Source organism: Pteronotus mesoamericanus, unplaced genomic scaffold, assembly GCF_021234165.1.
Source record: "Pteronotus mesoamericanus isolate MK-2021 breed Mesoamerican mustached bat unplaced genomic scaffold, CSHL_Meso_final scaffold_167, whole genome shotgun sequence".
In the NCBI taxonomy this organism is placed as follows: domain Eukaryota; kingdom Metazoa; phylum Chordata; class Mammalia; order Chiroptera; family Mormoopidae; genus Pteronotus; species Pteronotus mesoamericanus.
Genome location: NW_026555308.1, coordinates 39,956,794 through 39,974,839, shown reverse-complemented (window position 1 = coordinate 39,974,839; position 18,046 = coordinate 39,956,794). Strand labels below are relative to the sequence as shown.

The 18,046-nt window shown below is 33.2% G+C and overlaps 1 protein-coding gene across 1 annotated transcript in view; it reads right to left on the bottom strand.

Annotated features, from left to right (window-relative positions):
* Nucleotides 1-17,790, bottom strand: part of TMEM232 (transmembrane protein 232) — a 174,938-nt gene extending 157,148 nt beyond the window's left edge. Inside the window, exons 1-2 of the mRNA XM_054589983.1 lie at nt 17,765-17,790; nt 9,075-9,210 (exon numbers count right to left, since the gene is read on the bottom strand). Of these exons, the coding sequence (XP_054445958.1) occupies nt 9,075-9,199 (125 nt within the window). The 5' untranslated portion in view covers nt 9,200-9,210; nt 17,765-17,790. The remainder of the gene's footprint in view (nt 1-9,074; nt 9,211-17,764) is intronic.
* Nucleotides 17,791-18,046: the final 256 nt, after the last annotated feature.

Here is an 18,046-nt window from a genome sequence, read left to right as displayed (position 1 = left end):
GATCAATGTCTATTCACCTCTTTTTCTTACTAAAAGATTCCTTCTGGCAGGTTGGTATGCTCACATCTGTAGGCTTCAGCCACAAAGATATAAGTAAAATTCAGATAGTAATTCTAGGAAGTCCCCTAAAAAAACACACGAACACTTTTTCTGCCCTTCCTCTATTTTGTTGCAATGAAGCAGGACTGTGATTGCTGGAGCTTCAGCAACCGTGGTCGACTGTGATGTGGCCTAAAGACTAAGCCATGCATATTAGAGTGGCTAGTGAGACTGGAGCTAGGTCCTGTATCACCTCACCAGCTCTGGGCTAGTGTGAAAGAAACTTTAAAGAAAGAAATGGCTATTTTATTTAAGTGTCATTGATATTTTAGATTTTCTTAGTTGCAGTGGGCACTACCCATATTTTGCCATGTGTAATACATACTTTTCTGCCCAAATTTTTGAGGGGAAAATAAGGATATGCATTATACATGGGTAGTGCCTGAAACACCTTGCATCTGTTCTTATGTTTTGTATTTGTTACATAAAATTTCTTGTACCATAATATGTTCAAAAATAAATGCTAAAATTCCTTTATAATACAAAAAAAGTATCTAAATATAAATAAATAAATAAATAAATAAATAAGGAAATTAAAATGAAAGTTTTTTTTCCTGGAAGTTTTGGCCAAAAATGTGGGTGCACATTATACACAGCAAAATATGGTAATTCTATGTTATACATAGACTTTTGAATTTTACTTAATAAATAAGAGGGAATTATTGAGCAGAAGAATGATGAGACTACAGCTGTGCTTTAAGATGACTAAACTGAAAGTCGTATGTTCAATGGTTTGGAGTGAGGAGTTGCTGTTGCTAAACAGTTAGGCAATTATTTCAACAATATAAGTAAGAAGTAATAAAGGTCTAAAGTGCAGTTTGGGAAATAATAATAAAAAGAGTAAATAAATGTGAGACATTAGGTAGAAGCTAAATCAACAGATTTGATGACTAATGTGATGTGAGAAAAGGAATTATGAGGGTGGACCTACAGAAAAATCTCCAAGTTTTGACACTACATGATGAGTAATGGAGAAATGGCACCAAGACAGTTAGATGGAGAAATTTGGGCAAATGATCTGTGCCGTTCTGGACATATTGACTAGGATTTACCGATGAAACCTCCAAGTGCAGAGGTTTATAATCCCAATGGCCTTGTGAGGGAGGTATTAGGAAGTGATTAAAATCTGGAAATAAAGATTTCAGATTCACTTACATATTAGTCCTACTCAAAACCATGACATTTCAAGAGAAAGAGTACTGAAGAAAGGGGATATCTTCAGATAAATTTCAAAGCTAGGAAGGAAGGAAAGAAGAAAAAGCAAATATGAATAAGAGATTCACTGAAGTATTATAATAGAATGCAAATATATATACTATTTGGGGTATAAACTCCTTTTCTGAGAATTGTTCATTACACCTGCTGAGCCAATGTGTCTAAATTCTGTATTAGCACCATATGGCTATAAACACCCGCTGCCGCAGGCTATAGCTGATTGGATCACAATAGACATCCGATTCAAGCTGGGCCAATCCAATGCTCTCTCAGGGATTTGAAATAACTAGTTGATACTTTAATTAACTGATATTAGAGCTGAAAGGTGGCTTTTGAAGGCATGGTTTTTGAGACAATAACATTCCCCAAAGCAAAAAGCTACTTTTTCACCACTATAGCCCCTGATCAACATTTGTTGGATAATTTACTATTGTGTAGCCAGATCCCCTACCTTTTTAAGAGTTTATAGTCTAGTGTAGACACAGACTGTTTCCGTTGACCATTTTATCTCCAGCATCTTTTCAGAGAACACATAGTGTGTACTGAGTGAATAAATGAGGTCTGGCTATACCTTCTGCTCTCAGGTTCCCCAAGACAGTCTTATATATCTTTCCATTACATTTTTATTTTGCTTGAATTAAACTAAATGTTCCTGTTCCATGCAAACAATCCTAGACTAAGAGAGAAAAGAATGCATAGAAGATGAAGATCATGACAAAAAAATGCCCGTCTGCAGAGATATGAAAACTAAGGACAAAAAGATTATTAGAGTTAATGTTTAGAAAATCAGTAGACATCTTTAAGAATTTCACTAGATAAATAAAAACAAAACCCAAATTTCATAGTACTAATAAATATAGGGATAAAAAATTTAAGTATTGGCTACAGTTTTGGTAAGTTTTATATGAGAAAGTGACTTAAAAAAAAGGGTGGGGGAATAGAAACAGGCATAGATTTTGAATAACAACTAATTTGGCTTCTAAAAACCAGAAATACCAGCAAAATTAAGGAATAGTCTGGCCCTTTTAGGTATGCCTATGTTACAGTTGAACGTACAAAGAATCCAGGAAGAAATTTATTAAAGGGCATAAAGAGTTGGTGATGTGGGCATGTACATAAATTACCATATAAACACCTCACCTAAATAGATCAGTCCTAATGCACTGATCTTGGGGTTGGGGTTTTGAAGCCAGACACTGGAAATATCCTCTCTCATCCCCGATACCTATGTAATTGATTATAGCATGTTACATTGTGGATATCCAACAGGCTTTACAGTAGGAAATCAGAAATATAGGCATTAGATTCATTTTAAAAATATCTATGGTTTTATATATTCTTTTATTAAGTCTTTGTATTTCTTTACATTTCTGATTCAGTCTTAGTAAATGGAATACTGCCTTAAGCCTTGAAAATACTTTCTCCTGCTTACTAATTACTAATAAAGAGAAGTATAAACAGATAAAGGTCAAGATGGCTATTAATACAGATTGGGTTTTGAGCAGAAAGTCATTTAGAAGAAAACTGAGGGCTAAAAAATATTTACAAAGATAAAAATTTACTTTTCTAAGTTTATGCTCTTATTCTTACATTCTAGTCTACATTTGGTAATAGTCAATGGTCCTTTCAAGGCTGTCTCGTAGAATCCTATTCTCAGAAATATCTACACTTCTATAGTTTAATGTGCAGTCTCAGATTCACTTGACACCTTTATGACTTTCGTGCCCTGAACACTGAGCTGCCCCTCCCCGTCAACATTTGGAGCAGCCAGGGGTCAGGGGACACAACTTGGAAGTATGGATAAGTTAGCACCCATGGGGTGAATCTTTATCAAGGAAAATCCTAGACTAGAGCCAGCAGAGGAGATGAATATCCTTCCTCAATTCTCCATTCTATGGTCTACTGTGAGAGGTGGTTCCTTCTAGAAATCAGTCTTGGTAAGTCCCGTATGAGAAGTATGGACATAGCGCTTCTGTGTCTTTTTGAGGCAAGTTGTGATTTAGCAATCAGGGTGGTAATACATCAAGATTTCTTGCCTCACTTTCTGTTTTAAATTTTTTTCACCTTCACTGTATTGACCTTGTATAACCTAAATAAAGTATTAGAATCGTAATGCTCTTCTCATATTCTGCCTTCTAGAGACTTGAGCCAAGACAATTGTGTAAGCTCAAGTATAAGAAGACTGTGGTTTTTAAAATCTTATAAGATCTTAGGTGCTTTGTACAGCTAATCTCATCAGTAGCTGCTGATACCTTATTTAGGGCAATGCATCCTAAAGGAAGCTACACTGCAATATATTGAATATATGTGTTTATGCTTCTTATGGCCATCAAGCTCCTAATTTACCATATTTTTGGCTAAATCATTTGTTAGACAACCCAAATGTTATAAGTATAGATGTCTCAGGCTAAAATTAGCAGACCTAATTGCAAGGTCATAACCATGAGAATTTCACTTAAAGTTTTATAATAATTCAGCTAAATGAAAAAGCCATTGTTCAAATAAACAAAAGGCTAATATATAAATGAGTCTTAAAAAGTTTCTTCTTGCTGCTTACAGAAGACATTTAAAACCCACACTAAAGAGCTATATTGTATTATAAATTTACACACATAAAGATTAATATTACATAAATATATTCTATAAAGATATAATATTTTAAAAATATTTAGAGCATGTATTTGTTGAACACATTTTATCAAATATGCAAGTGTCAAAAACATTAATAAAAAGGAAAAACTTCAGATTTATTAACATTTCAGGAAACTTTGAAGACTACAGCCTCCCAGATATAAAAGGTACACAAGAAGCTACTGTGAGAAAGATGTAGAATAATCTTAATAGGTTGACTCAATATTCTTAATGTAAGATTTAAATTCCCTTTAATTTTTGCCAGTAAGCTGAAATAAATGTGTAGTTGATGTAAGTCTTCAAAATCTTTTGACCTTTTTCATCTCTAGATAAAGTAGAAAAAACAAAACCAAAACCAACACAAAAAATAATCTTAGTTATAAAAAAATAGTAACAAAGTAGTGTGATATGAACCAGCAATCCATTGCAAGGTAGTATGATTCTCTGTTTGGTCCAGAAATGTGTGGGTTTCAGTGCCTAATTTAAAGTATTTACATGGATTCCCTACCTGTATCTCTAACAGAACACACTCTGAGCCTGCAAAAACTCATGTTTCTAAGGAAGAGTAAGTGAAGCAAATATAGTATGAGGCCTATGACAATTCATGCAACACCTAAGAATAAAAACAAAGATGATATTCATGCAAATTAGGTCTCTGCTTCATCTCAAACAGCTGATGCCAGGGGTCAGACTCTGATTTTTCTTGATACAAGGGGCCATGGAGACAAGGACAAGTATGTTTTCCAAGTGATTGTACACTAAAGAAAAGGCCAGGATTTTCAAAGTGCAGGAAACTTTTGGGAAACTCCCTCTACATTGTAATCTCAATCTTTACTCCCTAACTCCAGGGGACTGTAGAGAAGGTAGCTTTGGTACTCAGCAGAAAAGAAAGTAAAAGAAAAAAATGTGTGTGTAGGTGTGTGAGAAGGTCAGCCTCCACACTGCTTTATACCCCAGGCAAAGAGGGACGGTTGGTCAGGAACACTCAGACAGGGCAGTCAGTTTCAGTTGTCCCGAACTAGAAGCATAGGCAGGTGCCTGGAAGAGAGCAAATGCAAGTTTCTCCGGAGGCTGATGCCAACATTTTTTCTTCAAGGACAAGAGGGAAATGATAAGGTACAACATAAATGAGAACAACAAAACTTACAAACTTACCAAGACTACAATCATTGGAATAATCAGACACAAATTATAAAACCATCATACTTGTTCCATTACATGCTTAAAATTGTCTACAGGCAACCAGAAACTATAAGTCTAAATAGAAGATTTGAAGAAAAATAAATGAATTCCTAGAAATGTAAGATATAATTATTTAAACTCAGAGGATAAATTTGATAACAAGAGAGAAAATTAGTCATGTAGAAAACATCACATCAGAATAAATCATTCAAAATAGAGTAAGAATAGACTAAAGATGGAAAATGGAGATGCAAGAGTAAAAGATATGAAACATAATAAAAGATGAAATGGTCTAATATACATTTAATCAAGAGTCCTATAAGGAGAGAAAAGAGAAAATGGTCTGACAAGGAGATATCTAAATACACTGTGTCTGATAATTTTTTTAGGAATTATGAAAGGCACAGCCCACACAGATTTAAAAGGCCTAACATGGGTGTCCAATTTTTTGGCATCGCTGGGCCACACTGGAAGAAGAACAGTTGTCTTGGGCCACACATTAACTACATTGCAACATTTAATCACAAAAAAATCTCAGTGTTTTAACTAAATTTACAATTTTGTATTGGGCCGCATTCGTAGCCATCCTGAGATGCATGTGGTCCACATATTGCAGGTTGGACACCCCTGGAAGAAATCCAAGGAGAATAATTTTTTAAATCACATCCTGATATGTCACAGTAAAACTGCAGATGCAAGACAGTAGACATTTTTGAAAGCACCCAAAGTTTTGGAAATCATTAATCTTAAAAAATAGCATCAAAATTTCACCCAACTTCTCAATAGCAATAGGGGAAGCTGTGAGAGGAATAATATCATTGATGTGCTGAAGGAAAAAATTAACAAAAGTGATAACAGACAAATGATAATTCCTTATTCAGTTTTAAAATTTTAAGAATAAGAATAAAATAAAAATATATTTAGACTAACAAAATCAGATTTTTTTAAACAACAAAATCTCACTAAGGAAAATTTTAGAAGTTGTACATCAGAAAAAAGAAAAACGAGGTCTAAGAAGCAAGAGAGAATAAAAAGCAAGGAAAGCAATACCGTAAATAAAATATAAAGGAACATTAACTACCTAAGATAGTAATAAAGTCTAGTGTGGTTCATAAACAAAAAGAAAAATAGGATTAAAATGCCAAATAAGGTTAGAGAAAGACAGCATACTTAATTATGAAATGTTTAGAGTGTTCCTTTTAAATCAAAATTGAAATAATGTTTAGAATTAACAAGACAATTTAGCAAAATTTCTATATGTATGTAAGATCAATGTATAAAAGTCAATTGTATTTATCTCTTCTGAAAACAGCTAGAAAAAATCTATTTAAAAAGTGCATGCATACAATTTATAATAGTACCCAAAATACCAAAAACATAAAAATAAATCCAACAAAAGATAGAAATCTTTTGTAAAAGATTTTTTCCATAGAACCTCTATGGAAAAACATTTAAATTTCATTGAGAAAATTTTACAAATAACTATATAAATGGAGAGAGATTTCTTGTTAGCAGATTGGAAACCTCACTCAGCTAAAAATGCCAATTCTCAAATTGATCTATAGATTCAAAAATATCCAATAAACAATCTCGTGTGCTTGGAAAAATAATTATGAAAAACTGATTCTAAAAATAACATTCAGTATATCATTGAAGAAGAATAAATTTGGAAAATCAGTCACATTAACTAATCAATGTTATTACAAAATGATAGTAGCTAAGGCAGTGTGGTATTGGTATAGAAAGAGACAAACAGATCAGTGAAACCGAATAAAGAGCCCAGAAACATGCCCATTATATGCAGACACTTGATTTATGCAATAACTGTACTAGAGAAACAGTGGAGAAGGGTGTTGATATTTGGGTATGTATATTAAAAAAAGGAAATTAGACCTGTTCTTAATATCATTCACAAAAAATCATTTCTACATGTAACACAAAACAACAAATTTTAAAGGAAATAATGTATAAGAATATCTACATTATCTTGTGGTGGAGATATATTTCTCAGCCAAAATACAAAAATGACTAATTATAAAACATTTATAATTAACAACTACTGTTCACTAAATGATATATATTCTATAATACAAAAAGTCCATTCCTAGGTATGTACCTTAGAATATGTGCTAGGATGCTTATGCAACGGTGTTCACAGAAACACTGTTTATAATTAACCATAAACAGGCAATAACTCAAATGGCCAACAACAGAAGAATGCATAAATAGTTTGCATATGTTAATAAAATGGACCATATGAGATAGGGTGCATTCAGGGTGGTAGGGCCATAGACTGACAGTAGCCAGAGGGGAGGGGGGAGGGGAATAATGGGGGGAAAAGAAGGGGGAGGGTCATCAAAGAACATTTATAAAGGACTCATGGACAAAGCCAAGGAGGGGGTAGGACTGAGGAGGGAGGTGAGGGTGGGTAGGGTGGGGGAGAGTGGTGGGAAGAAAATGGAGACAACTGTACTTGAACAACAATAAAAAAATAAAAGAAAATGGACCAATAGAAAGAACAAATCAACAATGAATATTATATACTTACACTCAACATCTTGAATAAGTCTTAAAAGCATAATAACTATATTAATTTTCAAGACTTCTGAATAATGAAAGGCACCACAAACACAAAGTTGAAAGACAAGCCAGACCAGAAGTATTCATAATGAATTTTTAAGAATATCAAATATCAATTAAGAAAGACAACATAAAAGTAAATCAGTCCAACATATGAAGAGATAATTCATAGAAGTAATTCTAATGGCAACAGACATTAAAATTAGTTATCATCTCATTAGTTATCAGAGATTTCAAAAAATTAGTTATCAGGCAAGTACCACGTTTGACTTCCTGTAACAGCAGATACTAAGAAGTCTGACAATACCAGGTGTTGGTGAAGATGGGGGAAGTGATACATTCACATACTGGTAAAGAAAATGTAAATCGATTCAGATACTTTGGAGTGCCATACCATCAAGTTAAATTTAAAAATCAAGGCATTAAAAAAATCCACTCCAAAGACATATACAGGTACACAAGGAGAAATGTACAATAATTTTCCCTATGGCATTCATTTTATTGCAAAATATGGAAAACAAGGTAAAATTAGAATTCATAATATTAGAACATTATGCAGCTGCTAAAATGAATGAAGAAAGTACATAATCATCAATATGGATTGAACTGAAAACATAACATTAATTTTTTAAAAATCAAGTCACAGATAAATGTGCTATAATTTATCTGTGTATGTAATTTATGTAAATGTATAATTACATTTAGATTCACATGGAAAATACAATTTTATATTCACATATATTAAAGTAGAAAAATGAACTGAAATGCCATCATCATTATAGTTGGGAGGGCATATATGTCATCAAAGAGCTTCAAGTCAATCTGTTGATCTATACTTTATTAAAGAAAAGTATTTGAAACAAACAAAAATATATGTCAGCATGTAAGTTTCATTATATATTTTATTATTCTATTTTTAAGTTGTAAAGTTTCTTAAAATCACACATGATTTTTAAGTTCTTAACAAACTTTGATTTAGTAACTTCATTTTAGAAACTTTATCCCAAAGCAATAATTTGATGAAGACAAACATTCTATTGTGGCTTAATTTGAAATAGTAAAGGACATAGCAATAACTAAAATGCTATATAACATAGTAGTTATTAAATGCTTTCTCATGCATTTCATGGATTATTATGGCAACTTAAAATATGTATATGATTATAGAAAAATTGCTTATTTTAAACAAACATGTAGAATTCAAAATTTTGGAAATGGTTATAAATAATGAGGCTATCTATTTAAAAATAGTAAATTTTAATATTTCTATCCTAGTTATGTTTATTGCTCACAATTATTTGTACTTTCTAAATTATACAATACATATGGGTCCACTACTTTAATAATATGAAAATCTTTTAACTTACTTTGATTTATTACTTTTTCTTTTCCTTAAAGTTTGCAAGTCCAACCTCAAGGGTTGTTCATAATAAGAGGAAGATATCACTCCGAATGGATTAATCACAGGTGATTTTTTAACAGGCATATTCATGGATCATAAACCTAAAGAAAAAGGTAAAATTCTATATTAGAATACAAATGTACTCTCAGCATAAAATAATAACTGTCATGCGAATTCATTATTTATGGGGGAAAAGGTGGCAGGAAGGAAAATCAAGGTTAGGTATGAAATTATATTAAGGAAGTATTTAAATTTAAGCTATTAGACCTAGGAGTCAAACCCAACTTTGAATAAAAAACCCATATTCTATCTATTGTTACTATTATAAAATTATCCTTTCATGTAATATTCAGTCTTTATTGTACTTTATTAGTTTTATGAGTGCAATCATTGAAAGAACAGCATGGCATAGTAGTTGAAAGAACACAACCAGACTAACTGATTTACTTAACTGCTCTGTGCATCAGTTTCCTCTCCTGCACAAAAGGAATGATACCCTTGTAGAAATAAATAGACTAATATATGTAGATTGCTTAGAATAAAGCCTGACTGAAAGGAAGTTTTACATATATAAGTACTTATGATCAGTATTAGATTACTATACTTCCTGCTTTTTAAGGTTACTTATAAATTTCTTTTTCTGTCTTCTGTCTTTTTGCCATTTAGATTATGTGTTCTCTGCTTGCCCTCACATTCCAGATTTATTTTCCTTTAGAAACATATCTGAGCATATTTTATGGGTGTAAGACCAAAACTAGGGCACGCTATTTGTGTTTGGTGGAATATTTAAATAGCAAAATGAAGTAACAAAATAGGTAGTCAGAATTATATTGAATTATTTTGCATTTCATTTTTAAGATCGCTAACTTTTAACACTTGACATTTTATCAGTAAAGGTTCTGGCAGGCAACAGATGACACACTTAGATGTGGTAACTGCATAAAGAGACTTTTTCCAGTGACATGGCAGAGCTAGTTAAATAAAAAATTAAAAAAAAAAGAAAAGAAACCTTGAGATGGTGTTGTTCTCACGGCTGGCAAGAAGGGGTAAACCATTACTACTTGCAGGGCTCCACTAAAATTGTCTGTCTGTGCTTCCCATTAGCTAAACCAAACTACAAGCTAGAAGGTGCAGGGCAGAATACAGAATAGAATGTGGATCTGGAGGAGTAATGGGAACATATCTACCACAAAACAGATTATAAACTCAAAACGTCATTACTTATTGCTATTGCTTATGGAAAGGTCTGCTTCTAATAATCTATAACCATTAGAATGTAAAGCAAATGTATTTTTGCATCAGTAGCTGTACTGAGCTGTGTATCGAAATGTCATTGAGAGTAGTCCTAATATAAAATAAAAGTTATTCCCAAACAGGATTAATATATTCAGGAGATTTTTTTTCACATCTGCTGGTAACGGGGGTCGATATTTGGACCATCTGCACAACACGCAAGTTCTACAACATCCTGCAGACGAGCCTTTCCCAGATGGCATGAGTGGAAAATGTCAACTTGCTATAAAAGTTGCTCCATGCTTACTCTCCATTCCTGGCTTATTTTGGGAGTGCTTACCTTGAGAGTAACAGTGCTTAACTAGTTTGTGAGACACCATTTGAATAGTTAGGATTGCTTTTGGCTAAAAGTAACAGTAATGAAATAATCTCAAGTTTCCAAAAAAGAAAGTATGAATGTCTTCAGAAATGTTTCCCAAAGAGGTATTGAAATTAACACCTTAGTGGGGTGAACAAACAAAGAAGATAACACTTTAAATGACTCCCTCTCCCCACCAAAAATACTCAAAATAGAGAAACTAAAAATGTTATCAATGTTCACAAAGTTTTTGGTCTTTTTATAAGAATATTCTTCATCAAATGTCAGTAATGTCCAAAACCTGAAACTATCCACAAGGGATTGTTGTTGTTGTTTTTGTTGTTGTGCATACAGTAGAATCCAGTCAACCGTCACATGACTAGCAGCAGTAGTGGTAGCAGCACTATATTTTTTATGTTGCTCCCTGGTTTTATTTTTTAATTTTCATTGCATGTGCAGTAGTACCCAGTCAAGCCTTCAAATGACTAGAGCTTCAGCTGATAGCTAACTGAAGTCACAGGAGAGACCCTAAATGAGAACTGTTCAACTTCGGCTGAGGGCAATCGACTCCAGAACCATGAGAGCTGATAAAAAATTATTTAACATAGTAAGTTTTAGAATGGTTGTTACCAGCAACAGATACCCAGCATATTTACTGAATTGTACAATGAACATTTATGCATGTCACTATATGCAAAATTTCCCTCAATAAAAATAAGATGATAAAGGAATATATTGTATTAGAATTAGGTTTAGTGACATAAAATTTTTTAAAGATTTAAACCTAGATAATTTAGAGTCATTTTGGCAGCTTCACAGTCATAAGAAACCAAGGTTCCATCTAAATCTTCCTTTCATGGTCATTGTCAGGCCTGACCTTACTTCAGGTTGTTCAGTAGTTCATGTAGCATCAAATTATTTGGGAGGCACTATTGTCACTATGTGCTCTTGATTTCCATCTTCAAAGGAGCTCTGTTAATCTAGTCTCCTTTTCATCTCTTCTGCCATTCACCTAAGTCAGAATGCCATTATCTTTGTCCTAGATTAATACAATAACTTCTTAACTTCCAGTCTCCTGATCTGTCTCCTCTAGTCTCATCTTTTACAGGACTGCCAGAGTAACTTTTCCAAACTTAAATCTCCTGATCATTTCGCTCTTCTACAGTCCCCATCAATGTGTTTAAGGCTCTCCACTATATCCCTACTGCCAACAATAAAATCCAAACTTAGAGTAGGAACTAATCAGATTGCTGGAGCATAAAGTTTGAGTATATGGTATATATTTTGTCTATTGGGTTGTTTTAATAGTGAATTATTTTATCTGCCGCTAAATAAACTATATGTATCAGTTATAAATTTAAATAGCAAAACTTTTAGACCAAATATATTGTAAACTGGACAATCTTATCCATTTTGGGATCCTGCACTTATATGTAAAAAACAACAACAATAATTGGACTATTTTACCAGGTGGCATGTGGGAAAAATGAGGAAATATAAGACCATGTCCCTTTTGGAAATAATTAAAAGACTAGAAATGTTGGTTTATAAAAAGATATGGGTGATGGGGTACTATTAACATCTCTTAAGATGAAGGCTTTACATATATTTTTAAGAATTCTGCTCCCTTTTGGTTTGTACTTCTCTATTCAGAGAATACACACACACACACACACACACACACAAACATATATACATATAAATATATGTGTGTGAGTGTATGTTTTCTTCCTTTCTTGACTGAATTTCTCCAAGGCAGAAAGAAGCTGAAACTGCCTGAAGTCACTGGCTCCTCCCCATCTTAAGAAAACAAAGACAAAAAGAAAATTCGGCACTTTGAAAATATGACACTGGGTGCCCTGTAGGGAGAAGAAAATGTTCTGCAATTGTAGAGACAAAGACGTATCCTGAAACTGGAAGGTAACAGAGGTTATGCAGAGCCATCTCCTCTGTTGCAGCGGCATCCCCTGGCGGTGACAATACCAAGGGAGGACATGTCTGGGCACTGCATTTTAAGAGATTGGACCCCATATCATAGTAGACCCCACAGTATAGCTCTTGTGCAGGCCTAGTTGTGGTGCCAAAGAGGTACGTACAGACAAAGAGGACCACATAGATATGACCATTGACCCAATGCCCTATAGTGCCCCTCCAATGTTTTTTGATACATAAGGATTCAGGACTTGGGAAGACCACAGGTAGGAGCAGGCCTAATGAAAACTAAGATTGACTATCCAACCAGTAGTTTGGAGTATACATAGTCAATTTAAAGAAAGAACATAAATGTTTCTTGTACACAGGTAAGTCTAACAACTATGATTCATAACTACTACCTGTAATCTAACTTCGTAGTAGTAAATAAAACAACTGGCATTTTCCCAGAGGTGGTAAGTATAATGCATAAATGAAATAGTAATATTCAAAGAACTGAAAACAGAACTGTTTAAAGTATTTACAGATGATTTTAAATGCCTTGGACAATGAGGAAAATGAACTAAAAGCACCATTAAAGTTTAAATAAGAACTATTTCCATCAATTTCTCATCACTCATTTATACAGGAAAATTGCAATGAGCTGATACTTCATCGATAAACTCTTGTTCTGACTTAAACCTCTTTTTCTACCGGTGGAAGGATGTCAATCTAAAATGGAACTGGAGAATATGGAATGGAGAATATCCCATGCATGTGCTCTCAGGAAAATGAAACTTAAGAACTGAGAAATTGATCCCCACAAATACTTGATTTCCTGAAAACTGGAACTTAATTCCTGAACAAGGAACACCCACAAAGAATCTCTCGCCACCCTCAAGCCAAAGAACTTACTGCTTTGACTTCGACTGGACTCCTCCACTCTTTGCTCATAAATACAGCCCACCCTAAACCTTCAATGGACTGGCTAGTAGCTTGCTACAGTTTGTGTTTCCAAAACTGCTGCTCCTCTGCTATTCCTGAATAAACTCATTTTCTGATCATTTGAGTTTGCCTCAGTTTACTTCTTTATTTAGGTTGACACCATATACAAAGTCATTTGCCTTTGGTACAAACTACTAATGTGATGAGTGAGTGATTTGTGAAGGAATTGCAAAAGTGGATGTAATTGTCCATGAATTCTATTACCGGGCTTATGATTTGTGTCAGTACTTTTTATTTACTCACAACATTCAACATACAATAAAAATAAAGAAAAGTATACATACACACACACTAACATATAAACTGGAAGTAAAAAAATACTTTGACCATTTTATATTTAATACTTCCAAATGTACCACATTAGTCATTTTAAGAGGTTGTCATTTAGGAAATTCATTTTGGTTCAGTTTCCACAAAAATAAAAGTGCTAATGATGCTTGAGTTTCCTATGTTTGAGAGATGGACAGATAATTAAACACTGTCCCTTCCTTTAAGAAATTGTAATCTAGAGAAAAAGGACTGACCTAAAAACCAACAATACCACATTTCAAGGTACTGAATTCTGTGACAGGGCTCCAAGTGATTTTAGGGGGGGAAATTGCCCAAGAGGAATATTTGATTAATATGACATTCTATGAAAGTATGGCAAGCTCTAAAGAATAATCTATTTAAAAATTAAAAATCAATAAGATGGGTTTTACACTTATCTGTCTCAAGAGAGTTCCTCGTCTGCTTTGGCCTCAAGTTCAAAGAATGAATATATCTTTATCTAATGAACAGGATACTTAAATTTGAAAGAACTTAACAGGAATTCTTTCAGTACAAATGTATCAAAATATGGCGGTCTTTAATTTTTTTTTACCATTTAAAACAAGGATAAATCAAAGTCTTTAAGCTATTTCTGAAGGAGCAAAAGAATCATGAAGAACTGAATACTGAATGTGAATGTAAATATTCAGATTGGCTGTAGAAATTTAAGAAGCTTCATGGCATAAAATACCTAAATATCTGCATGAAAAAATCCTGCTTAAAAATTCATTGATGAATATTCTAAGGTAATACCTGATGGAAACCTTTGTCCTGAACCTGATGAAATAGCTCTATATAGGTGCTATGTCCTAGAAGAGCATTTAACCACGGCTGAGGAAAGGCAACCCTCAGGTTTCAAAGACAATAAGCACTGGCTGGTTGCTCTTAGCGTACTATGCCATAGGATGAACTTGACAGTAATTAGAAAATCCAATGTTCACAATATATGAAGGATATATATATATTTTTTGTCTATGCATGACTGATTAAACAAGGAAGCTTGAATGGCCAGAGAAGTGATTGAATGACCTACTAGCTGAATGACACTTCATACCAAGTACATGAAGGCATTACAGGCAATCTGTACTGAAAGAAAACAGTACAATGGATTCTTCTCAATGAATTGCTTTCTGCATCTTCTCCTGGACTTCTTGTAAAAATAATGTTTTTAGTATTTGTTCTCCCACCTCACATACACACATACAGTATAACATCAGTGATTAACACATGTGGCCATGGAAATTTATGTTCTGTAAACAGAAGTATAAACTTGTCTTAAGTGTGAGCTAGCTGCCACAAAGATCCAAGAATCCAAGAAGATCTGAATGAGTTCAGATTTAATCATGCCATTAACATTACGTACAACTTTACGTGTGAATATGGATATATGTTTCCAGTCTCTTAAACAAGTATCTAGGAGACGAATTGCTGAATCATGTGGTAACTCTATGTTTAACCATTTGAGGAACTGCCAGTTTGTTCTCCAAAATGGCTGCACTATTTTACATTTTCACCAACAATGTCTAAAGGCTCCAATTTCTCCACATCCTCACTAACACTTGTTATCTTTTTGATTACCGATATCCAAACAGGTATGAAGTGGTTTTGATTTGAATTTCCCTAATAGCTAATGATATTAATCATCTTTCCACATGTTTATCAGACATATGTATATGTCTTTTAATGAGTGTCTATTCAGATCCTTTACCCATTTTTAATTGTGTTGTCTTTCTGTTACTGAGTTGCAATGTGTTAAAAAGAAAACAGCAACCCCAAAAGGAGTCACTTTTGCTAAATCCCATGATACTAAATCTAGATGTAATACCTGACCTAACTGGTGTGTCAAACTCTCCCAGAAATATAATCTTAACCAACAAAACTGAAATTTTATGGGCAATATCAATGAGGTAACCTGTCACATGGGCCCTATCTATCCCTGCCTCCTCATAGATAGAAGAGGCAATCCACATAAAACAACAAAAACCCTGTATACTCCTTTCCCCCCAAAAGAAGATGTCCTGATTGAAAAATCCTTTTATTTTTCCTTTAGTTAATATCTCCCTTGCTCCACCCTTGTTCCTATATAAATATTTTATTGTATACAACTTTTGGAGTTCCTTTCTAGATGCTAGATGGGATCAATCACTTAATAAAGCCGATTAGATCTTCAAATTTACTCAACTGACTTGTTCTTTAACAAAAGGTTTTTATATATTCTAGCTACAAATCCCTTTTTAGATGTATGATTTGCACAAATTTTACCTTAATTTGTGGGCTGTCTTTTCACTATCTTGATGATATGCTTTGAAGAGCTATGTTTATAATTTTGATGAAGTCCATTGGGTCTATTTTTTCTTTGGTCGTATATGCTTTTGTTGTCATATCTAAGAAACTGTTGCCTAAATCCACGTCAGAAAGATTTATGCCTGTTTTCTTCTAAGGGTTTTATAGTTTTAGCTCTTACATTTAAGTTTTGGATCCATTTGAGTTAATATTATAAATGGTATGATTTAGTGTTTCAACTGCATTCTTTTGCATATTGATATCCAATTGTTCCAGAACAATTTGTTGGAATTTTTTTGTTGTTGAATTATTTTAGCACCCTTATCAAAAGGCAATTTACCACAAATGTGAGGGTTTATTTCTAGTTTCTCAATTCTACTTCATTGACCTATATGTCTGTCTTCACACCAGCACCACACTGTCTTGATTACTGCTGCTCAGTAGTAATTTTTGAAATTGAAAACTGTGAGTCTTCCAAATTTGTATTTCTTTTTCAAGATTGTTTTTTCTATTCCAGGTTCAAGGCAGAATTGCCATGTGAATTTTAGGACTAGCTTATCAATGTCTGCAGAGAGCAGCTAGAATTTCAATAAGGATTGTATTGAATATGAAGATCAATTTGTGGAGCATTGCTATCTTAACAATATTATGTATTTTAATCCATGAGAATAGGATGTCTTTCCATTCATTTTTGCCTTCTTTACTCTCTTTCAAATAACATTTTGTAATTTTCAAAGTATGTTTTACACTGCCTTTGTTAAATTTATTAAGTATTTCATTCTTTTTGATGCTATTATATGTGTATTTTTTCTTTCTTTATTTTTCTGTTTGCTAATTGCTACTGCAAATTGATTTTTGAATATAGATCTTACATACTGCAACATTGTTAAACTTTTTTATTAGATCAACTAGTTTGCTAGTGGATTCCTTAGCATTTTTATTTATGCAACATCATGTCATCTGAAAATATAGTTTTACATGATAAAGAAATCAATTCATCTGGTTTTATGGAAATATAAGCATAAATAAAGAGTACAGTATTTAGTTTAATCAGTAATTTTCAAAATGTGTTTTGTGGAATACAGATTCTTAGGATAAATTACCTACTAAAAACTTTTTGTTGTGAAATAAGTTTGAGGAACATTGTACTAAACAAAATTAAAAGTTTGCATATTACAAGACATGTCAGACTTGTTAGCAGGGTCCTCTGTGCTGCAAACCTCTCTGAATAACAGTAAGATATATAGTTGTTCCTAAATTTGACCAGAGAAATCTTTAGAACACTATCTCCTAGAATCATATGCATAAAACAGCTTGGGAAATTCTAACTGATAGCACTACACGAAGTATTTATTAGGCACTTGTTATGACTAGGCACTTTTACTAGGAGTTCTGGATGAACAATGAACTCCAAGAGAGGAACACTTACTAAATTAATTATGATAATGAATGATTCTGATTTTGAATCAGATGTCCAAAAGAATATAGCATTATTTGTCAAGATCACAAGGTTTCATGGGGAATAGTTTTTACTGAAATAAAAATTTAGTACTCACCTTGAACCTGAAGATTTATGTGGCGCATCGAAACAAAGAACATTTATACATTGAGGAGATATGTTTCAGCTGATGAAACCGCTCCAGAACGCTGTTTGTATGCTTGACACTTCATTTGCCACCTGGTATAGATCCTGAATTTAAAAAAAGAAAGCAAAGGTTTTAACATTAATCCTTAGTGTATTTTGTTAAGCTCCAATTAAAACAAGTTTAGAAAAGTACACTTCAAAAAAACAATTTATGAGAACTAGACAATGTTAAAATTATCTAACAGTGCTAAAA